This window comes from Haemorhous mexicanus, chromosome 4 (assembly GCF_027477595.1).
Source record: "Haemorhous mexicanus isolate bHaeMex1 chromosome 4, bHaeMex1.pri, whole genome shotgun sequence".
Taxonomy (NCBI): Eukaryota; Metazoa; Chordata; class Aves; order Passeriformes; family Fringillidae; genus Haemorhous; species Haemorhous mexicanus.
The window spans coordinates 32972174-32995488 of NC_082344.1; the positions used below are offsets into that span (position 1 = coordinate 32972174).

Sequence of the window (23315 nt, forward strand, 5' to 3'; positions counted from 1 at the left end):
CCCGCTCGCCACTCGCCGGTGGCGGCGGCGGCCGTGGCGGGCGCAGCGCGGAGCCGAGCGGAGCTCGCCGCCGCCGCGGGAGCCTGGTGAGCGGGGAGCTGCTGCCGGGGCGGGCACCGGGCCTCCGCCTCCCGGGACAAAGCCGCGCTGGGAGGGACCCCGGCGCCGCCACTCGGGGCCGGGGCGGGGCTGCCCGGGGCCGGGGCGGTGGGACTGTGCCGCTGCCCACCGAACATGCGGGCGGAGGGCCGGCTCGGGGGTCTGTAGCCGGCTCGGGTCGCGTTCCGGTCCCGACCGGCATCGCCGCCCACCCCGGGAGCCCCGGCGGGCTCTGCCCGGTAAACTTTTCCCGGTCCTGGTGGGCGCCCGGCGCCCCGGAGGGTCCGTCTGGCATCCAGAGCTACTTGGGCTGGGGGCTTGGGGCTTTTCATTGCGCCGGAGCATCCTTGTGCCGCAGCCTGGAATCTCCATCCTAGGGAACAGGTAGCCGTTACATCGGGTCCTCGCCGGTGCCCCGGGACCCGTGGGGGCTTCAGGAATGCCTCAGACCGAGGTCCTGGCTTTCGGCTTGCCCGGGGACAGACCCAGGTCCTGGCTTTCGGTCCCTTATCTCTCGCCGATCCCGGCCTGTTTCCCCGCGCGGCGCCGCGTGGGTTGGTGCGGGTGGGTCCCTGGTGCCCAGCCGGCGTGCGGACACGGGCCCGCCCCGGGATCTGGGCAGCGAGAAATAACGGCTGGAGACAGGGAAACCCTGGTCTTTAACAGGCATTTGGCAGCGCCGAATGTTAAAACAGAAATGAAGAGTTTTTTCTGGCTTCGGTGGCCGCTTCCCTCCCTTTGATTTTTCTTCTTAATTTGCTGGCTCTCATCAGGACACTTGTTCAACTTCGGGTGATGCTGGACACTGCGTGCTAGATCTAAAAGGAAACAAAGGATAAAATATTTTTAAAGCTGAGCTGTTTTCCCTGCAAATGCCATTAACCTCATTGAAGGTTATGGAATATGCCTGAGAGTGATTTGCTGCCCTTTGGTTAATTCAGACTCTATGAAGTCCATGAAAAAGCCTAAAACAGTGTCTTCCCTAAAAAGAGACACACGGCAATCTGATTGGTGAATCCCACTGATATTCCCTTTTTTCCTGCTTTTTCAAGAAGCAGATCCTAATTTATTAGCCTGCCAGACAGAAGGAGTCTGCAGGTGCTAATGGTTTAGCCGATCAAAGATACCCTTCCCCATGGTGGCACTTGAATTCGGTGATGCTTGTGGGTCAGTGGCTCTCTTCCCTTTTACTTTGTCCCACCCAGGCTCTTATTAGTTGTCTTTCTTTATGCCATGTAGTGTGGGTGGCTGTTAGAGGGGCTGGCCAGGGCATCTCTGAGCCCAGAGGCAGGAATCTTTACTGCAGTGCAAGCTGGTTTAGGGGCAGATGCAATTGCAAAAGTGTCCATAGCTCTGGTGGTGTTCCAGTACGCCTACATGGAGGAAGTGCTTAAGGAGCAGGCTGGTAAATTTTGCTCATGTGCCCCCTGGATTGGAGTGTAGAAGTGCCTGTTCACTTGGAGACCCTCAGGAAAGGGGCCTCTGTTTGCCTGGGGATCAGGTGGGCAGGGGATGATGACCTAAACTTGGTTAGATGAGGAAGGACTCTATGGAGCCACGTGCGGAAATTGTGCGTCCTGACACCCACAGCAGCCGGCTGCATTCTCTGTCTGATCTTTCCTAATCCGCTGAGCTTTGTGGGAGTCCTCCTCAGAAGTATCTCCAAAGTTCTTAGTTCTAGGTTTAGTTCTACTGGCTAGAGTGCAGTCAGACCTGGCCAGGAGGGGGGGGTGGCGGGGACAGGGTCACAGGAATGCAGCAGGAATGTCTTGTTCCTGGGGCATTTCCCTCCTGGGGAAGGAAGAAGGGAAGGAATCCTTGTCTGTAAGTATCCCAAGAGCAAAACGTTTCTCCCCTTGCAGACAATGAATCGTTTCAGCGAGCTGACACTGTTATTTGTGGCTCTTGGCAAACGAGATAAGAGCATTCTGCCAGACACTTGCTCAAATCAGTGCCAGCCCCAGCCCTGCTGATTGCCTTTCACTGGGTGGGAGAGAAGCCTTTGTGTACCACGGCAGTAATCACAGTGGTGCTTCTGGGTGGAGAAAGGTTGTTGCTGGTCCCCTTGGTTACACAGTCTCTGATTCTGGTCCTTGTGTCTCCAGGCCTTTTTATTTTCCAGAGAGAGGATGCCACTTTGGAGAAAAAAATTTTCCTGACTGGCCCTGCTTGTGGGGCTGTGAACAGCTATTTCCAAGACCCCTTTTCTTTACCCTTGATCTAAACCTTGCATGAGGCTGCTTATACATGCTGATTAAGCAGGGAATTAAATCACATAGGAATGCTGCTCTCTTGATGTCTTCTCTATTACAGAGCTATGCTCAGAAGTTGAGACTTTTCAAGTGATTGTGTGGGCTTTAGCTTAGCTGTGAAAAAAGCCTCGTAAACAATATGCCTTTGTGATGAAGGCAGAGTAAGTGTAATTATCACCTGTCCTATTAAAAATCTTCCAGTCTGCGGGCATAATCAAGCTAATCAGACAGTGTTGTGCTTTTCCAGATGACTAGGTGATCCTTTCGAGTGGCTCAGGAGCAAATGCAAAATGAGCAGTGGAGGGCAGTGCAGAAGACGCAGTGGGCTCTCAGTCTGACCCACGAGGATTTGAAGATGTCTGCGTGCAGTGACTTTGTGGAACACGTTTGGAAGCCCGGCTCCTGCAAAAACTGCTTCAACCCAAAGAGTTCCCATCGGCTGCAAACACCTCCAGACGTGGGAGCTTGTGGCGTGCTCCCGGATGGAGCTAGGACCAAGCCCGAGAGCCTCGTGTTGGAAGACGAAGGTATAACTACTTCCCCCTTCTCAAAGCCAACAATTGCTGTGAAGCCAACAATGATAAACTCGGATGTTTCTGACGCGTGGGCGGATGTGAATATGAATGCAGATCTGTCACAGGTAATGATTAATCCAGTCAAATCGTTACTTCCCGTTACTTACCTGTCCTCGGAGTGCTAGGAATATCTGTTACAAACGCTTCCTTCCCTTTGTTTTTCCTTCTGGTCTTGACTCAGGATTTCAAGCCATATATTGGTTTCTCAGTGTATCTTAGGGTGAAGCTGAATGAGCTGTTGCTCACAAGCCATGTGCAGAGGAGCTTAAAAATACATTGTTTGTTTAGGAACTTCCGGTTTTAAAATGAGGATGCGGCTTATTTTTCTGGGAAGTTTTACTGAAAAGATGTCTTGTCTGGTTGCAGACAGTGCTGACTGGATCCGTGGTCTTTGTGGGTGAGGAAGAAAGAAAGTGCCCTGCCTTCCTACTCCTTCCTACCAATCTTTGCCAGAGCAGTAATGCCCTGTGGGTGTAGCTCCTCACCCTGACCAGTTGATACCAGCAGTGCCTCAGCAGAGTGACGCACAGGCTGCTGCCCCACTGCCTGTGGCATAGGTGTGCTCCTATTTCCCCATGCCCCAGAGCAGAGTCAGGGCTCACCAGCTCTCTTTGCCTCTCTCTGCTGTCCCTTTCTTTTCTTCTAAGGGGTGAAGGGCACGTGAGTGGGAGCTGCCATTGTTGGTGGTGTTTGATCTGTGCGTGCAGATTTGGCATGCCTGCTCCCCCATCCCTACTTCTGAGCATGGCCAAGCTGCTATCCCAGGATAACCCATGATAGTCTGTGTCTGTGTTCTGGAGTCACACACTCTGGAGCAGTGTGAAATGAAAATAAGCAGAGAGAGGTGCAAATATTCCTTCGCTCTCTGAATCTTTAATTGCACAGTGATTCACAGACAGGATGACAGGTTGGACATGTTTCTGGCAGCAAACCCATAGGAAGAGAAAGGAGAATGTCTTATTCCAGTGCATTGCCATTGTTGGTAATGCAAGGATTACAAATGGTCCAGGAAATACGACAAGTGTAGTTTTACCTGGAAACGTTTGTGGAAATTAGTAGTGAGGTGAGCACAGCAAAATAGATGGTGAATTCCAGAGTGCTGTTCTGCAGAGCTGGGCTTTTGTTTTTGCAGTTTGTGCTTTTGCTTAAATTTTATTTGTCTTTCCTTTTGCATATGCATGTTCTGACAGGGAATTTGTCTCTTTGACCCATGCAGGTCAGTTGGGGAGTGATTTCTGGCAAGCAACTCCTCCTGAAATCAGGAGATGCACAGCGTATCTGCCTTGACAGTTTTGGCAATGGTGGTGCAAGAAAGCCTTTCCTTCACAACCAGCCCAGCGACTGCTTATCTTGCTGTCCTCCCAGCTACTCCATGGTGGGTCTGCGTGGCCTGGAGAGTCGAGTGGAGAGAAACGTCTCTATCCACAGCCTGGTACTTGTGGGTGAGGTGGGCAAGCAGGAGGACAGAGTTAAAGACAAGTTTGCCCTGCCCCATCAGGTCCCCTGCTCTAATCCATCTGCCTTGGGGGACAGAAGCACCACTAACTCCAGCAGAAACAATTCTTCCCAAGCCAGAGAAGGAGCAGCACTCCCTTTGGGGCGTGACTGTGGTCACATCTCCTCTGTCTTGGAAAGCGAAGGGGGCGAGTACTGTTCAATCACAAACTGCCACAAAGAGCACCCTGTCCCGTGGGAGCCCTGTGGCACAGAGGAAAAGGCTGCACAGTGTGAGAAGGAGAGTCACGCTCCCAGCGGCTGGAGGCAGCGGGATGCTCCCGAGATTCCAAGGCCAAGTGGCCGGGCAGTCAAATTCAGCGAAGAGGAGCGCAGAGCTGTGAACGTGGCCTTCTGCATCACGAAAGGCCACAGTGATCCTCTTCCTTATGCCCTATGTTCTGACAGGAAAAACCTGGCTCTCCACACTGAGCCTGCCACTCTCCCTGAGACCACAGGGAGCTGCAAGGCGGCTGCCCTTGCTTTGTCCTGGGAGGATGAGGAGTTACCTCTCCCTGGGGAGCCCTCTGGCACTGGAGGCCCCCGCACTGAGGGTTCAAGCACCCCTCAGCAGGCTCTGGTGGAGCCGCAGCGCCCTCGCCTCACCGAGCCAGCCCGTGGTGATCCCATCTATGCAGAGAGCACCAAGAGGAGGAAGGCACAGCTGAAAGCTGTTGGGAGCCAGGCAAAAGCGGAGAAGCTGGCCCATGGCACTGCCAAGGAGAAGGCTGATGGGTTGTGGAGGGATGGTGGCTGGGCTTTGGGAGGTGAGAAGGAGCACCAGGACTCCACTGGGCAGGTGGCAGCAAAGATAACTATAATGACAGCACACACTGAGGATGATCACAAGACAATATTCCTCAGCAGTCCTGACTCAGCAGTAGGAGTTCAGTGGCCATGTATCAGCCCCACTTCCCACCCTGATTTTGGGACTTCATCACCTGCTATTGAGTCTGGACAGATTTTTCAAGCATCTGGATGTGAAAACAGCACAAGATTTCATCTGGCAGCTCCTGTCAAGACGTCACTTACTGAGAGTCCAGCCATCCCCCCAAAGATGTCCAAAAACAGCCAGCCAGGCAGTGAGGGGAGCCGTGTGCCCCCAGTCAGCTCCCACCTGGGAAGGTCTGGTGATGACAACAGTCCTGATGGAGCCGGTGCTCCGCTGCTGCCGAGGAGCTGTACTGATACAGGTGCCTTTGGGGTGACCCCTTCTCCCTGCACTCATGTGAATGGGGTCTCTGTGGAGGAGTCCAGTAGAGGCCTGGCAGGCTCGTCCTATGACAGGAGGCAGAAATACTACAACCCAACGTGGGCCAAGCAGGGCCGAATAGAGGAGGAGGAGGAGCAGGAGGAGGAGCAGGAGGTCTCAAACCACCCATGGACAGGAGGAGCTGATAGTGGAAGAGCTGGTGCTGACTTTGTGGAAGACAGCCCGATACTGGAGAGCCAGACTGGAATGACCAAATCTTCTTCCTTCTCCTTTGATTTCCCTAAAGACAAGAGCAATGGTGTGGAGTTTGCACCGCCGCCACCGCCGCCGAAAAAGCAGTCTAGGTACAGCCCCGTGAGTGTGTGCATGGTGGTCTATTAACCCTTTGCAGTTGGGATGGTTGCTGCAGGTTTTCATTGACCGGGAGGTGCTTCCCATTCTTTTTTCCTCCTTTTCTGTCCAAAGGTGGGCTTTCAGGAGCATGGGGAGTGACTGCACAGCTGAAAAGCTATTTGTCTTTTTACTCTGAAAATCTGTCTTATCTTTGCAAATCTTGGTTTGAATGTCATGTGCACTTGTAAAAGCCCTCCAGGGCTGCAAGATATGGCCTTAAGTCCCAATATTCAAGTGAGACAAAGGTCCATGCTCGGGATGGCTGGCGTTTCCCAGGTCAGCTGCATTTTGTCTTAGCAGCTCCTTGATGTTGAATAGCATAGAAAACCTGGTTGCTATCTTCTCTTGTAGGTGGGACTGGGCAACTTTTCTTGATGCTAATAACAAGGGCCTCCAAAATCAACATTTTCAGTTTGGCTCTAATGACTTTCTGCTTTCAAGGTGAACTCTCAAAGCTGCATTTTCCCAGGGAGGGCTCCTTGCCTGCAAGCAGGTAATTGGAGCTTGCCCGACGTGGGCTTGTTATGTGTGGGAGCCACCTGGCTTCAGGCAACCTTCTGCTCTCTGCTTTCCTGCAAGTCAGGTTTGCAGGCAGGGCAACTGCAGGCCCCAAACAAAAGTAAGGGAGGGAGAGCTGTTCATCTGGGAAGGAAATAGCCCTGCTAAGCAATAAGCAATTTAAAAAAACCTCAGGCTTACAATACTTTGTGTGCATTTAGTATCTGCAGCTGTGTGCATCAGCAAACAACAAAAAAAAAAAAAAAAAAAAAAAAACAAACAAAAAAAAAACACCAAAAAAAAAAGGGAGAAAAAGAGAAAAAATAAATAAAACAAAGGCCAAATGGGGGAAGAAAATTTGTTTTTCTCTCCATTAATTATGTTGTCTGAATATACCAGGGAAGGATACTTTCTCCTTTTGCAGGTGTCTCATATTTGCTTTATTGTGTGTGGCAGTTTTGCTTCCTGAAACTGTGCATTGCACAACAGATTTGACTCCAGCTCCTTGACTTAAAAGTCAAGAGAAGATGGGTGTTTGGAGGAGAACTTGGCCTTGGAGTCCACGGTCAAGCTTATGTGTAGGCATCACTGACCTCCAGGTTGAGACTGTGAATTTTACATGTGTTTCAGGATTGGCTAACCCAGGGAACTGGTGTTTTAAATTGGCCAAGAGGTGAACAAATGAGGTTTCTCAAGGGAAGGGAAGAGATGAACAAGTGGCATTAGATCTCCTTAATGCTAGGCTTCCTGCTGTGATGCCACATGCCTGCTGGAGTCAGAGGAAACAAAAGATCCACAAGCAAATGAGCATACAGATGTATTTGCTCTTGTCTTCTGTGTGGTGTTATGACACCAGAGGAGTGTGGAGCATTTTCTGCCCCTTCAAGGGGCTATTTTATGCTCCTGATGCAATTGGGCTGTGCCAGTTCTAACAGTTGCTTTTGAGTCATCCTGATGAAAGCATCTGTGTGCTAGAAAGCCTATGTGAAAGGCAGGCAGGGAAACTGAGGTGAGGGAACACGTGGCATCCATGACTGGGATCTTTGGCAGAGCTGTAAACCCTGCCAGGTGGTTGAGGTAGGTGTTGGTTACCCCCTGTGGCTGCAGGGCAGGTTGTGCTACAGGTATTTGTCTCCCAAGGGCCTTGATGCCTGTAGCTGAGCCCTGGGGCACCTTACTCAAAAGAGCTTAGTCCTGCCTCCAGCTATCAAAGCTGGAGCCAAGGGAGCCCAGCCAGCTGAGGAGCAGTAAGGAGTGATCTGATCAGACTCAGGTTTTGCAAGCCCTGCTTTGTTTCTTTGCTTTGAGGGTGCTTGGTTTTTGTCTCAGGCAAAACTGTGGCTGCTGTGAGCATGCCAATGCAGGAACCAGGGCGGTGGGAGGGATAGCTGCATGCACAGCTGCTAAAATCACCGTGGTGGCATTGTGTCACCCGGGGTGTTGTTGCAGCTTTGGGCCATGGCCTGGTGCTGGAGGAACATCCCCTCTGTTCATCCTGGGCTGCAGCCAAGTACCTGAAGAACCAGAATCACAAAGATGACTCTGAGGCACATCCATGCACTCGGGGCTGCCTGTGAACATGTGCTTGTCCCTGATGGAAGGACCACTGATCCTTCTGTTAGGCTTATGTACTCCCCACACAGAGAGAGCACCTCAGCCCAGGACATTCCCTGGTGGCTCAGCTGCAAAAGCTCCTTTGGGAGATGGGGGTGAAGCCAGTGTAGACCTGGTTGTGGCACAGGCTTTGGGCTAGGGGCTTAGCAGATCAGGGTTCATCTCAGCTGCAGGAAAGGCATGCAACCGTCATTTTTCCTTCTAGATCTCAAGCTGCAGCAAGGCATTTGATTTCATGATGGAAAATTAAATTTGCCTGTTTGACTTTCCTAATGAAATTCAACTGCTTATTTTAAGGAAAACTTGCATGTGTGTTTGAATAGTTATAAAGCAGAGAAAGAAAAAGTGAGTCTGTAGATTTTGTTTTGTTCATCTTGGCTTTAACAATTAAAAGAAAAAAATTTTTTTACAAGGTACATTCCTTCCAGAGACTGAGGAAGCTCTGGTTTGGAAGTAAGCTGTCTCTTAGGATGGCAGAAGGAGCGATTTCAGGGGGATTTAAAAGTTGTCACGAGAAAAGGAAAATAATGAATATGTGCCTGGTTTTGATCTTATATAAAGCTACTCTGGATCTCTTGCAACTGTTTCTTCATACAATCCTCTTTTTCTGCTTGTTTGAAAGATTATAGATATTTGATGTTTGCTTGGTCTAGAATGCCTGATAAGAAATAAGAAAGATAAGAAACAGAATGACAAATAAGTATAATTACAAGGGGGAAAAGGCTGAAAAGGGAAGATGGTGGCTGGTCTTCTTCCAAAAGCTGGGAAGGTAGTCGGCTAGGGAAGGAGCTCACCAGGGAAAGTATGATCCCCAGGACATGTTTGTGTAATGATGATTTAAAAGCTCTTTGGGTGTAAAATGCTCTAGTATGGCCTTCAGTTTCTTGGCACAAGGAATGAATCTTTGCTGAAATTGGTGTCTCTCTTATGCAGAGGATCAGGCTTAAATGATCCTTGTGGTTTCCTCTAGCCTCCAAAACCTTGATGGCTAATTAATTTCATGTACCTCTTAAAGAAAGAAAACAGTGATGCTGTTTTGCATCTTGAGCTGCTTTCATCACAATTAGTGCCACCTTCAAAAGGCAGTGGCGAAAAAAAAAGCTTCTGAAATTTGCTGAGTGTGCTGGCATGGGGTAGCAAAGGTGCAGCACAGCACTTCCCCACACCTGTCACTGCTGAACACAGCCAGGGAGAAAGAGCCCGAGGAGTGCCAAGATTGCCTGTTCCGGTGCTGCTGCCACCGCTTGCTGCCGGAGGGAGCAGAGCACAGGAGTGTTACAGAAAAACTGCAATGCTGGGAATTGGATCACAGGAGAAGAGCCAGGTGTTGGGAACGGGATCACCAGGAAAAGAGCCAGGTTTGTTCCTTGCTGGGGAGGTGGTGCTGTGCTGTGTGTTCTTGCCGGGAGTCAGTCTGTGACGGAGCAGCAACTGTATCTGAGGCAGAATATTCCTGTTTTCTTACCATTCCTGAGGCACCCATTTCTCCTTGGAGCTCAGTGCCAGGGTGTACCCCAATGACAAAACACACTGGTTTAAAAGGTTGTGATCTATCAGCTTATCTTTTAGGAGAGTTTGTTTCTTTTAAAATTAAAGTCATTCACTCTTCTGTGTGTTTCCTGTCTTACCACTTAAAAAACCACAGAGTTGGAAATCGAAATGAGATTCTTTGCCTTCTTCACCACATTAGAGTATGCAGTGATTTAATTTTTTACCCACCTACCATCTTAATTCTGTACCCTGTCTGAATTTTCCTGTGCATCTCCAGACTCCAAACCCTTGTTTCAACTTAACCCGTGCTACATAAAGCCCCTCTGGTACAGGGAGGAGTGGCGTATCCCTCTGAACAAAGCCAGGAGTTCTTCAAAATCCTTTCTTTTCCTCAGTTTTGGTTTCTCCACATTTGCCAGCTGATAACAGAAGGATAAATACAAATCTAAGCTTCAAATGTTGTAAGCTCCTGTATGCTGGGTTTTAATTTCCCTCTGCAACCAGGGGAAGATGCTGGAGGAAACAGCAAGTGGCAAGAGGTGGAAGATATAATTATTCACGTTTCATGATAGACAAGCATATGGTACAATGGTGCTTCCTCTTGTGTAATAATTATGCCTAGCCATATGTTGTGTTTGATACTATAATGCAAGTCTGGCTTTTCTCTCTTCTGTGCATTAGTTCCATTATTTTATACTGGGAGGGGGTGCCTTGTTGACATTATCACCAAACACCTCCTGGAGTGCAGTTTGCTGTGTGGTGATCTCTGTGTGTTCTGTTCTCCTCTCCTCGTTGCTCTGTCACATGATTTATAAAGCTCAGCTTCTGTGTTTTCTGTTCAGTCCTGTCATCTGTGCTGAGGAGGAGTGTCCTCCTCCTGCTGGCACAGCAAGGCTGGGAGACCCCTGTGATGGCACTGCAGAGTGACAGTGGCTCTGTGAAGGGCAGAGGTGCCTTGCACATCCTCCAGTGCTGCCAACAGGCTGCCTGTGGGATGGCTGCGGGAAGGGAGCCAGCGGGAGCCTGGCAGCTTTTCTGTCTGAGGGGCCTCCTGCTCTCAAAACCTGCCCATTGCACTTGTGGAAGGTAACCAGATCTCCGTGTCAAATCTCAGTCAGGAAATTCAAGAGCAAGGTATGTCCAAAGTCCAGGGATTCCTGGGGCAAAATCCCAAGGCATGTGGGTCTTCTGCAGTTAGGGGAGCCAAGCTTTGGGGCCCATCTCCACTGTCTCTCAGAAGTGCAAAGCATGCAGTTGGTGATGCTGGAGTCCTGCAGCAGCATTAGGTGTGACCCCGATCTGTGGAGAAATGTGAAATTATGCACATGGCTACTGGACAAACTGAGACACAGGAAAGATGAAGTAGGCCCTGGCCAGAGGTGCAACCTGAGACAAGGAAAATGAGCCGGGTCCCTTTTCAATGTTAAGAGAACTCCACACTATGGGTTTGGGGGGGGGGGTGTTGTTTTGGTGTGCTTTTTTACAAGACCACTCTTTTCAATCTTGAATTGTTTTAGGCAGGACTATGAGAATCATGTGGAAAGTCAGCTGGATGAAATTGTTTATGATGGGAAAGCTTGGAAATAGGGAACTGGAAGGGTTGCCTGAATATGCCAGGCTGTTGCATGGAGGATGTTGAGTAACTGAGCTGTATTTAAAGCTACCAGACTAGTTGGAGAGCTGAAAATCTGTGAAATCCTGTGGGTTTAGGTTATTAGATTGGGAGAGCTGACTCTGGTGACCTGTTCTTTATGCACAGGCACACGATGACAGCTCTGGTGCTGCTCTTGAAGTTGCTGGTTATGTTTTAGGTGCTGAGCAGGCATTTTTAAATTGATGTAAATGAACTACTGTTACATCTTTCTGAAGAGGAGTGTAGCCCACAGATGTTTTCAAGTCAGTGGTGCAGGGCACAAACCCAGTGTTTTCTTTGGGTTTAAGATGGGTTGTGCTCTTTATTTCCAACACCCTTTGGTGATTTCCAATATCCTTTGGTGAAAAGGGCAAGACAGAAAATAGCCACTGTGCCTTTGCACTCAGGTGAGGTGGAAGGAATACTAGCAAAGCAGGGGATGTTTGGGGTAGCTGTAAATCAGGGTCCCAGAGGCTGCTGCAGCAAAGAGCTGTTCAGCTCTTGGGGTAGAATTTTACTGAAATGGGAGAGTTTGACCCTAGCATGTTTTCAGTAGTAATTCTTCGGTAGAGTGGGCGGTATTTTGATCTGTGCAGGCTGCGCCCTGGGATTCAAGCAGCTCATAGGAAAAGAGGGAGATGTGAGGCAGAGGTAATTCCAGGAGGTATTGGCTGGCCTGGCTGCAACATCTGAAACAAGAGCAGGATGTCGTTTAAGCGGCAAACAATTTCTATTTCGGTGCGCCTATTCAGGAACTGCGCTTTACATCAGTCACGGCGGTGCGGGGAGGAAACGGGGCTCTCTCTGCATCTGCCTTGGGCCACGCTGAGCGCAGCGAGGGCAGCAGCCAGCACGGCTCTGGCCGGCGCCGCGCTGCGCCCAGGTTGCTCGGAGGAGGAATAGGTGTGGCTGGGCACGGCGGACCTTGGACCGCGCCGAGCAAAGTCTCATCTCTCTCTGAGTGCGGGAATGGTAAGGCGGCTCCGTGAGTTTGTGTTTAGTGATGGGAAAGAAGCAGCAATGCATCAAGGTTTCGGGGGGGCTGGGGGAAGGAATGCATTAGAAAACATCTCATCTGTGTGAATCAAGACTGGATATCTTGCTAAATCTTCTTTTCTGATGGATTCAAATGCTTCTTTGATTCTTGCCGGGTCAGACAGTGTACTGGCATGGCTGTGCACCCTTGTGTTTTTTCCACCCAAATTACTAAATGTTAAACATCTGAGAAAGTTATAGGATAAAGCTGCATCTTTATAGTAAAAAAAATATTTAAATGCACTTGGTTGCTTTCAACAGCATTAGCCATAACAGACCTAAACCCCTCAAACTCTCTGTCTCTCTCTCTCTCTTTCTCCCTCTCTCATTTTTTAAACTGTGACTTGTGTGGTGCATTGTGAAGTTTTGTAAATTGTCCCCAAGGGGCTTGCTGTGATAAATTCATCACTGGTGGAAGACCAGTGTCTCTGCTGAAGTATACCTGAACTGGTTTTTACAGCCTTATTTTCATCAGCCCTTGAGTATTTTTAGACCAAGGCTGCTCAGGCAAATGAGGAAGTCTGGCAGAAGTTTCTTCCGGGCTTCTCATACACTCTGCTCTCCATGTGGTGGTGTGGACACAAGAGTAAGTGCTTTGTCTGGATTGGGAATGAAACATTTCTCAATCAAATAAAAGTCTGTGTCTGCTGTGCTTGGGAGTTTTGGATGAGGAGGGGTCCCATGCATGTGGCCAGGGTGCCACAAGAAAACGGTCGTGCTTGTCTTTGTTTGTCTTTCTCAGCAGCCATTCAGCCGTCTGATTAGGAAACACCGGATACCTTCCAGCAAGATAGCTGGTGGAAGTCCTTTTACTTCTGTACAAGTCTGCTCCTAACCTTTTTACATTCTTAATCAATGTGTTGAATTTTATCAGCAGATTGGCAGTTTTACTTAAAAAATGTGGACTGATAACCTTTGTGTTCTGGCTGACAGAGTGGGAACAGTACCAATGCTAAGAGTGTTTATGTTCTTCTGTGCCGCCTGATTTCAACAGTTTCTGTTGTTTTCCAAGGCAGAAACATGAAGAAAATGCAGGGGAAATTCTTTATCTTAGCAAAAAATCCTGCTTGCCTAAACTGGTCACTTAAACCATGACCTAACAGGTTATAAGCCCAGTTTATGGTTAGTTTATTTATTTTGTTTTAGGTGGAAGCTGCATGGAAAACTGCAGGTCTTACATTAAAAACTGTGTGGTAGGTTCTGAGTTTGGCAGACTTATGTTTTCTGCAGAGATGCTTCTTCTTTTGTAAGGTGTTGGTTGTTAACAGTGATGCATGGTTGGAGATGATGGACTCTTCTGCTACCTATGCCTCTGTCATGCAGGAATGGGGTTCACACACCCAGCCTCGACTTGCCTTCTCTAAAATGGCAGGAGTGGTGCTACTTCCTTCCCTTGAGAACTTTGTTGAAGGCAAACACTGGTGGGTCCCCACTTCTGAGTGGCAGTGGCTAAAATAGGATGTGGTGCAGGACCTCACATGTTCTAGGTAAAGGAGGTGCAGACTTTGGCTGAATGCTCTTGGCTCACCGGTTTTCCCTCTCTGATCAAGCACAGCTAGTTTGGCTTGGGGACTGCAAGCCTATAACCTGCTCAGAGTCTATGGAATGAAATTCCCCAGGTACTGGAGAAAGAAGAAAAGTGCACAGGAATGAGGTAGTTTGGTGTGATAATACACTGTGCAGTGTATGGATAGGCAGAGACCAAACTAAGGCTTCTCTCAGCTTGAATCTCCATGCAAAAGTGCAGGCAGGGTATCCTTTTGCCATTTGTCTCCTGACTTCTCTTTCACTCTCTCTAGGCACGCTCTGAAAATGAACCCAAGTAACACTGAGTTGGAGAGAGTCAGCAACAGCTCTGCAGAGAGCCTCAGCCCACCCTTCAGGAGTGCCCACGTCAGCTTCACGGCCGGCTCCAGTGACAGCCTTGACTCGGACACACAGACTGGCAGCGATGGCAGTAAGTGACCACCGCCTATGGGAGAGGTAGCATTGTACCTGAGACCCCCTGCCTGCTGGGACAGCATCCTGGGCAGGGGTCATGAGGGTCCAGTCCCCAGCTCCCCCAGTGAGCCTTCATCTTCCCACTTCTCCTACCCTTCTGCCTCTTGATGCACTCTAAATGAATGTGGCAGAGTCAGACTAACATCACAGACTTTTTCATTCAGCAAATACCAATATCGTTCACCCTGTAGATCTCCTCTGGTCTAGATAAAATCTCTGTAATAAAACAATCCTGCCTGTGCTTCGTGCATTTCACGTTGTCACAAGAAGCCCTGCTATAGAAAGTCCTACATAGATTTGAGGAGTACCAGAAGGAGTTTTGTGCTAGACATGATCTCTCCCTCTCATTTCCCAGTTATTTCTTAAGGGGAAAAAATCTGCCTGCACTCGTTTAACTGAGATTAAAAAATACTTACTATGAAGTCACTTTTTTTCATCAGTGTGTAACTTAGACATGCACTAACGTGTTCAGCAGCTCAGAAAGTATTTCCTTAGCAAGAGCAACCTTCATGTAGTGGAAGTTCTGTCTTTCCAAGAGCAACAACGTGCAGCAATAAAATTAAGAGCCAGAGCTCTGGAAACTCCGTTTTTCCACCACTGACTTGGAGTCTGAGAGTGAGACCTTGCCAGGAAATTGTACGGGGGTAAGAAAAACTCACATATGTTGGATCTTTACTTGCTAGGCACAGAAACATTTTGCTGTCAAAAATGATAGGAACAAGAGGATTTCTCTGCCTTCACTAACAGAAGCAACTGTTTAAGCTCATCATGAGAAAGATGAGTTTTTAAATGAACACTCAAATGCAGTTTGTCTTGCTGATGCAAGCAAGAAGCTGTGCAGTCAGTCACTGAGTGAGGTGAGCTCAAATTAATTGGCTGAGCTGTCAGATGTTAAAAAATGAAGTGGAGGGGAGCTTTGAAGCCCTTGACATGCAGAAGGACTCCATGCTGAAGGTGCAGAGCACTGTTAGGAGAGTTGTGAAAGAGGTTAATTCATTACCCTCTGCTTGGGGCAGAGCCCAGCAGCATATAAAAAAAACTTAACAGCAGTTTGGCATTTGTGGGCTAGGCATGTGGACCGGTTGCCAAAGATTCCAGTGCTGACGTTTGTTTCCTAAGACTCTCTCAAGTAAATCTTGCCTCTTGAAACAGGGATTCGGCTGCATGTCCTGGCAGAGATGCCTCTGGTGAGGTACTCATGGACTGCACGCTGAAGAATTTCTCTTGGCTCTATCCTCTGCCAAAGCCCTGTGGATGGAAGTGGCAAGAGGTGCCATGCTGATCCCTGCCTGTGACTTTTGACAGGGCTTTAATGGAGAGAATCTTTCCTGTGGACCCATTAGAGTATGATGCGGGTTTTCCCTAAAGCTTGGGACATGAATCTCAATTGTTAGGGCAGGTATTTCTTAGCTGACACTGGAGAGCAGTCATTTGCTGGGCAACTGGGTGTACAGTGCAGGCACACACCTGGGGCAAGGGTCCAGCAGGAGTCAGATAGCTTGGCACCCAAGCACTGGGGCAAAAGAGACATGTGCTGATTCATGTTTCCTACAGAGCTGTTTCTGAGCATATTGTCAGAAATGGGCTATTGAAACAGCTTTGCATGGGAGATGAATCTGAAGAAGCTGAAATCAGTGCTGCTCATTCCTGAAGTATCTCTCTGTGATGTTGGTGTGATGGGATAGATTACAGGAGGTGCATATAGACAGCCTTGGCGCTGGAGAAGACGAATGAAAATTGACACAGTCTGGTGAGGAGGGATAGGGCCAGATGGTGCCAGCATCCACTCTGGTAGCTGAGAACCAGGGGATCTGCCCTCACCTCATGTGGTCTCAGTTGGTGGAGCAGCTAAGAGGGATTGCAGCTCTAGCACAGCTGCTGCAAACCTGCAAGTGACATGCCAGGACAGGCTGGGAGCTCAGGGACCTGAGCCCCTGCACTTGAAGGTTGTACATGATTGCTGGTGAGTCACTTGGGCTGTGAGGAGACAAGTGCCTTCTGCGGGCTGACATGGAAAGTGCCCCAGGGCATTCCTCTGGAGCAGGCAGAAAGCCGCTGTAGGGAAGTGCCTGCTGGCAGCTGAACCCTCAGCAGCAGCTTTGTGAGGAGGAAGGATTGTTTGCTACCACTCTGCAGCTTTGGAAGATGGATTTAAAGAAAGCAATAGATCCTGCTATCTGCTAAACTATTTGCTATTTGCTTGGAGAAAATCCCTACCTTTCACCTTTCAAGATTTACACTTGATTGTGAGTTGTTAGCAGAGTCTTGTTTCTCATTCAAGTGGCATAGATAAATTCCCTTGAATTATTGTCTCTCTTCTTTTAATTTCCCCTCCACTCCTCACATGTTCTGTCTCTATGACCTGAAATTATTGCTCTTTATTTCAATGTCAGATCACCTTTCTGTCCTTTTTTTTAATGTCCCACTTCTTTCATGGCATGTAAGTGTATTACCTGTCTCCATTCTGGCTCGGGTAGGAAAGCAGCTGCTATGGCTGCCTAAAATGAGCCAGCCATCCCAACCCAATCCACGTGCACTTGGAGCTCCATGTGGAGCTGCTTGGGGTTTAGTGCTATGTAGTGGGGCCAGCCTGCCCTCTGAGCAAGGAATAAGCTGGGAAACAGGCCGTGGGGGGAAGGGCCAGATTTTTTTCAGCAAGATGGAAATTGCCAAAATCCCAGGCTTGCTCAGCAACCCTTTCCCAGTGTGAAGCAGAAAGAAAAGTTTGATGTACTTGGAGTACTCCAGTACAGCCAGAGGGTTGGAGCTGTGTGCCATGAGTCACTCTCTCCTTATCATGCCCTGCTGCTGAAGCACTGGGTGGCAGCTCCCAGGTGAGAGAGGCTGTTTAAAAGATTGTCCTTGTATCAAGTGCTTCATTCTTACCTCCCTGTGGATGACATCACAGCTTAAATATTTACCCTCTGCTACCTTTTTACTACTGTATATGCAGTTCATAGGGGAGTGGTTTCAAGGGTGGGGAAGTGCATTTCTCTGGATGGCTGGTTGCAGCCTGCTTTGCAAACCTGCTCTATTAAACTGGATTAAATCCCTCCAGTGAAACTTTACAGTTCTGAATAGCTGAAGAGTGTGCACTGGGTTCAGATGTAACTTGGCTTGCTGCTTTTCTTCCCAGCCAGGGCCCTGGGGGTGTCAGGGATATGGAGAAGGACCTGTGCTCTCAGCCTCTAAGGGCCACTCATGGCATCTTCTTGTGTGTTGCTGTCTCCTAGGACACTCATCTGAGCCGAACCACTCGCCCCCTCCAGCTGAGAGCCAAGCATTTCCCTCTGTCCCTTTCCTTCCCGTCTCCACTGAGGATGGTCCCTCCTCTGCCCCCAGCTGCCCGCCCCCTCTGCCCCAGAAGAAGACAGTGATCAGAACTGTGTCTTCTCCAGATGGCTTTTTTGGGGGACAGGCATCTTCAGGCAAAGCAGCTGGTGCTGCCAGCCCCAGGCTGAATGTCAGCCATTCTGAGAGCAATATGTGCCTCCGAGAGGAGCCTCCCTTCATCCACCCAGCCAGCCTGGGGGGCCGCCCTGGTGCCTTCTCCTCCTCTGAGTCTCTGGAGAAAAGCTCCAAAGGAAACAGCTACTGGGGCTCAAGCGCCGCTAAGAGCACAGGGGCTTGCGGGCCCAGCAGAAACCTCCAGTCCCTCTCCTCCTCGCAGCTCAGTGTGTCCAGCCAGGTGTCCTCGGCCTCCAGCCTCCACAACCTCCTGAGCAACATCGACAGCAAGGAGGGGGTGTACAACAAGTTGGGGGCCCTGTACGCCGAGTCCCTGCGCCGCCTGGTCGCCAAGTGCGAGGACTGCTTCATGCGGGAGCAGAAGAACGAGCTGCACTTCAGCGAGAACAACTGGTCGCTCTTCAAGCTGACGTGCAACAAGCCCTGCTGCGACTCGGGGGACGCCATTTATTACTGTGCCACTTGCTCCAAGGACCCTTCTACAACCTATGCTGTGAAGGTAAGTCCACAGCCAGGAGGTGTCCAGGCTTATCTCCATCTTCTAGGTGGAGATTTGTGCACTAGCAGCACAGGGCATCTCATGCAATGTCTTGTTTTCTCTGCTTGTATTTCTCTCAGGTGAAGTTAAGCAAGCAAAACACCTTCCAAAATGCCACTTTCCCCTTACTGCTTGTGAAGGTTAATTTGGAGAAGGAGTTTTCGTTGTAACAAATGCCAGTCAGATTTAGCTTATTGCTAAAGGGGTCTGAAACCCAACCATTTTCTCTCTCTGAAAACATCTTTGTGCAAATACTCTGTTGTAAACTCAGAGGCATTCGCCTCTGATGACACAAGCTGATGAAAGGCTGCTCAAAAGACAGCATTTTTGCCTCTGCCTGCTTTTTAAGTGGAAGCTCTGACCCAGATACTGAGTGCTTATATGATCTTGAAACTACAGACAATAAGATATTGCAGATCCCAATTAAACAATGTGAGGCTGACCCAGACATGCTGTGTAAGGTCAGGTCTGAAATATTTTCCTGTAACTCCACGGAATACATGTTTTGAAATGGAAACTTGAGGTGTAATAGTTCAGCTCTTTGAAACCTGGATAAGTAAGCTTATCCAACTGGTTCCATGGACATCCTGTGGATTTTGGGTTCTTGACCAATGTTACTACTTGAATACAGAGATTTTAATTTCCCTTCTGATTTAACACTGGGGACATCTCACTGCTGCTTATTCCTCAGGTTGTTTTCAAAGCCTAAAGTAATTCCCAAAAAAGCGCTGTCAGAGATGCATTAAGGAAGAAAAAAAAAGAAGAGAAAAAACCTCTGCTGAATAGTTTCCACCATTATGAACTCTAAGGGTTGTTCTAGAATGTTTTAATACATCCCTAAGGGATGTTCTAGTTAAGTGGTAGCTTAAAAGCCAGTTCATATCTTAAAGGAAGCACAGCCAACCCAACAGGGGGGCTGTAAGTAACCAGAATCAAATTAGATGAGATCTTGCACCAATACCCCTAGTCCAGCACTCAGAGCTGCAGCTTTTCTTGTGTGTTATACCTAAATCCATCACAGCTTTCTTCCTGAAGCCTAAGAACTGTTGTGCTCCTTTTCAATCTGCAGTTCCCTGTGGCACACCCGCACTTTTGCTTTTGCCTGCTGTGCTAGGTGGGGTTCAGTAGCTCAGCTCTATGGCTGCAGTGCATAAATTCCTGCCAAGGCAGAAACAGCACATTTCAGCCTCCTGACAGGACTGCACTTGTGTTCCTGTGTGTGAAGTGGGCTTACTCTGTGCCCTAGGTACACTGCAGAGTGGCTTAACAAAGTCAAAGCCACTGCAACGAGGCCATACTCTGTGCCAGCATAGTGGTGTTGTGTATGTGTTTATCCGTGTGCGTGGATACAATTCCTGTGTGCCACCATCCCTTTGGCAGCCAAAGTAGGGAATGAATAATTGTGAAACAATTCAATTGGTTATTCCCTAGCTGCCCCTTCTGCCTTCTGGTATAGATTTTTTGACATGAAAGAGATCACAGACCTGTAGTTAAAATTAGACTTGGAGAGCTCAAAATGGGCAGAGGATCAGACTTGAGCCAAGGAACCTACTGAGAAACAGAAGCCAGAGTCTGAGCTGTGCACAGACAGACATGACTATGTATAAAACAGTTTGGAAATGGCTTTAGAGGAATTAAGCCAAGATATGCTCCATGCCTTGGCTTCTTTCTCCACTAGAGGTGTGTGACTAAGCCAGCCCAGGCTCCTACTTGGAGCTTTCAGCAGGGAGGATGCCTCTGGTGCAGCCAAAGACAAGAAGAATGGCTGGATGGGGAAGATTTCCCTGTATTCGTTTGGCTGTAGTTGCTCTTCCAGAGACTTCTCTCTTGCCAGGAATTTCCCCCCCTACATGACTTTCCTTTGGGAGGAGGAACAAGCAGGTGTGTTAGCCAGCGGGCTGTAAGGCCTGCTCTGCTTTTGGGGAGCTCCTGCGTCATCCTGGGTCCCACTGCATTCATCTGCATTCTGCCTAGCTCTCCAAAGCTTGTCTTTCCACAAATAAGCCAGGGCAGGGTATTTTTGTTTAAAAAAGAGAGGACAATAGGGATTTGAAAGGCCCTATCTCCATAGTTTTGTCTCATCTGAGTGAATTATCTGTAAATGCCTGGATTCAAACCCTTGCTAGAGGAATACAAAAGCAGCCCTCTTCTTCAGCTCCTCTCTATTCTTGTGTATGTTTTAACTCGGAGGCGAAATTGATTTCTTGTCCGGTTTGCACGCGTGCTGTGGCTGGCACTGGCACGCTCCAGGCTTTCAAACCTTTTGTGCTGAGTTTCAGCCTGTTGCTTACTCCTGTGGATGACATATAAACACATCGCTAAATAAAGGGGAAAAAAAGTATAATAGAAATGCCAGAAGGCCCCATAAGCTAATGGATACTCCCATAATAAACCTGGCTTTGAGTATCTCATGCAGTATAAAGCTAAAATAGGGAAGAAAATGAAGATAGAAGTCATGTAGGTTAAAGAGAATTCAGATTATAAAATGCATTTTTCTCCCTAGAGTTTGCTGCACTTTCACTTCTTTCTAGGCCTGTTGTAAGCTCCCATTTTCTCTTTGGTGGTTTTTTTGCCTATGCCAAGGAGTACAGCTTATTGCTAGTTTCCCTCAGCCATTGATCAGGGGCTTGAGAGCAGTTGCTGACACACAGAAGTGGAATGGTTGAGGAGGACGTCAAAGTGGCTCCAGGGCTTGGGACCAGAGAAGGATTGGGTGGGAAGAAAGTGCTGGAGGCTTCTGTCCACCCCTCACCACAAACAGCACTGTTCCTCACAGTCACCTCACATTGAATGGGGCCTCATCCAGGAGTGTTAACTATCTCCAGAGATGGAGACAGCATGTCTTCTGCCACAAGCTTTGCTTTTCTCCCTCCAGGAATGTCTCTTGGGTTGCAGGAGTTTATCTCAATGATATCTGTGATGTAAAAGATATGTTGCTTCTGTTGCCAGTGAAACAAAATCTTCAGAAGTTATTCACGGTAGGACTACTGTCTTCCTTTCCTCCAGTTACTGGGCATTGCCTGGCAAAGGAGGCGTGCCCAGAAATGCAACCCACACAGCTGGTGGCTAAGGTTGGGTGGTTGCAGGACAAAAACAATCCTCAAATCAGGAGATAATTTAAAGTGCTTAAGGGACCAATGCACATCTTGCTTCTCCTGTTGTCTTCCAGAGCATCTGCAAATCACAGCTTAGCATCCCACCTCTCAACTTCTGGTCTCTGCCCTGTCTCTGTCACTGGCTGATGAGACTTTTCTTTTGATCTCTTCACAGATTTGTAAAACCCAGGAGTCCAAGGTAGCTGCTTCGTACTGCAGCCCTGCAGTGCCAGTTCACTTCAACATCCAGCAGGACTGTGGGCATTTTGTGGCCTCCGTCCCCTCCAGCATGCTGCTGGCCTCAGATGTGGGGAAAAGCATGCCTGGAGATGGCTTCCATCCCTCCCGCAGTGCCAGCGAGCACGACTGTGTGGTGGTGATCACCCGCGAGGTGCCGAGCCAGACCACCGCCGACTTCGTGAGGGACTCGGTGATGCTCCACCAAGCCAAGCCGGAGCTGTACGAACGCCGCGTTTGCTTCCTGCTCCTCCAGCTCTGCAACGGCTTGGAGCATCTCAAAGAGCATGGCATCATCCATCGTGACCTGTGCCTGGAGAACCTCCTGCTTGTGCCCTGCAAGCCCCCCATGAGCTGCGTGAAAGCCAAAGATGACAAACACTTGCCGCGCCTCATCATCAGCAATTTTTTGAAAGCTAAACAGAAGACTGGAACTGGAGACTCCAAGCTGAAGAAGAGCCAGGCCCGGCTGGCCCCGGAGATTGTGTCGGCTTCTCAGTACAAGAAGTTTGATGAGTTTCAGACTGGTATTCTCATCTATGAACTGCTGCACCAGCCCAACCCCTTTGAGGAGAAGGTGCACCTCAGGGAGCAGGAGTACAGCCCTGAGGACCTCCCTGCTCTACCCAGCCTGTCCATCTACTCCCGGGGACTCCAGCAGCTGGCCCACCTACTGCTGGAAGCAGATCCCATCAAGCGCGTGCGGATCACCGAGGCCAAGCGGATGCTGCAGTGTCTGCTTTGGGGGCCCCGAAAAGACCTCATGGAGCAGCCCCTGAGCCACGAGGAAACCCTGCGCCAGGTGCTGCAGAACTGGGTGGACATGAAGCGTGCCCTGCTCATGATGAAGTTTGCAGAGAGGGCTGTGGACACGGAGCGGAGCGTTGAACTGGAGGACTGGCTGTGCTGCCAGTACTTAGCATCTGCTGAGCCAGCCTCCCTCTTGCACACATTAAAACTGCTGCAGCTGCTCTGACCTTGGATGTGTCTTGGAGGCAGCTGAGGGCTCCTGACTGCCTTGTGGCTAAAGGTACACAGCCCTTTCATACGTGAGAGGTTTGAAGCTCAGCTGCGCATGCACGTTCAGCTCCTGGCCTGCACTGCAGTCAGAGTGCACACGACATGTTTAGTATCCTCAGCACTGTTAGTTTGTGAGCAGGCAGAACTAGGGAACCTACCCCTATTTTGGGGGATTTTTGTTTTTTGCTATGGTAAATGTGGACTAATAAACTCCTGCCTGCGTGTGTGCATGTTTCTAATGAACTCACTGTACCACGTTGATTTCTGTGCCTATGGGACAGTCCTCTGATCCCCATGTCTCCCAAAGCATCAGAGCCTTTTTGCCCAGGAACAACACCATGCTCTAGAGTGGGAAGCAGGGATGAGCGGGTGGCTGGTTCTCTTCAGGAGCAAGGGCCGTTCACATAATGCTCCTTTGCAAGGGAAACCACGGGGCTTTCAAATTTACATCTTTTGTTAGTTTTGGCATCCATTTTGCTTCTCCCTTTCAAAACAAAAATTACTGCTTGTTTCTGTGTATCAGGTCTTTTGTTCTTTGTGGGCAATTCAGGATCAGCTGCCTGTTACTAAATTAGATACTTATACAGCCTGGCTTTCCTGTGTAGTGGTGCCTCTGTAGTGGAGCATCACTGTTGGATGTGAAGGGTTGACAAGGGAGC

At 49.1% G+C, this 23315-nt stretch overlaps 1 protein-coding gene across 2 annotated transcripts; it reads left to right on the plus strand.

The window, feature by feature from the left end:
* Positions 1 to 22899, plus strand: PRAG1 (PEAK1 related, kinase-activating pseudokinase 1). 2 transcript variants are annotated; one of them, XM_059844365.1, is made up of 6 exons: positions 1 to 86; positions 2599 to 2991; positions 4143 to 5977; positions 14097 to 14254; positions 17532 to 18265; positions 21575 to 22899. In XM_059844365.1, exons 2-6 carry the CDS (start codon positions 2635 to 2637, stop codon positions 22610 to 22612), a joined length of 4122 nt encoding a protein of 1373 aa, XP_059700348.1. In that variant the 5' UTR covers positions 1 to 86; positions 2599 to 2634; the 3' UTR covers positions 22613 to 22899. The 2 variants fall into 2 exon arrangements, with proteins under 2 accessions (XP_059700348.1, XP_059700349.1); XM_059844366.1 differs by lacking the exon at positions 1 to 86 and adding an exon at positions 218 to 483.
* The last annotated feature ends 416 nt before the right edge of the window (positions 22900 to 23315 follow it).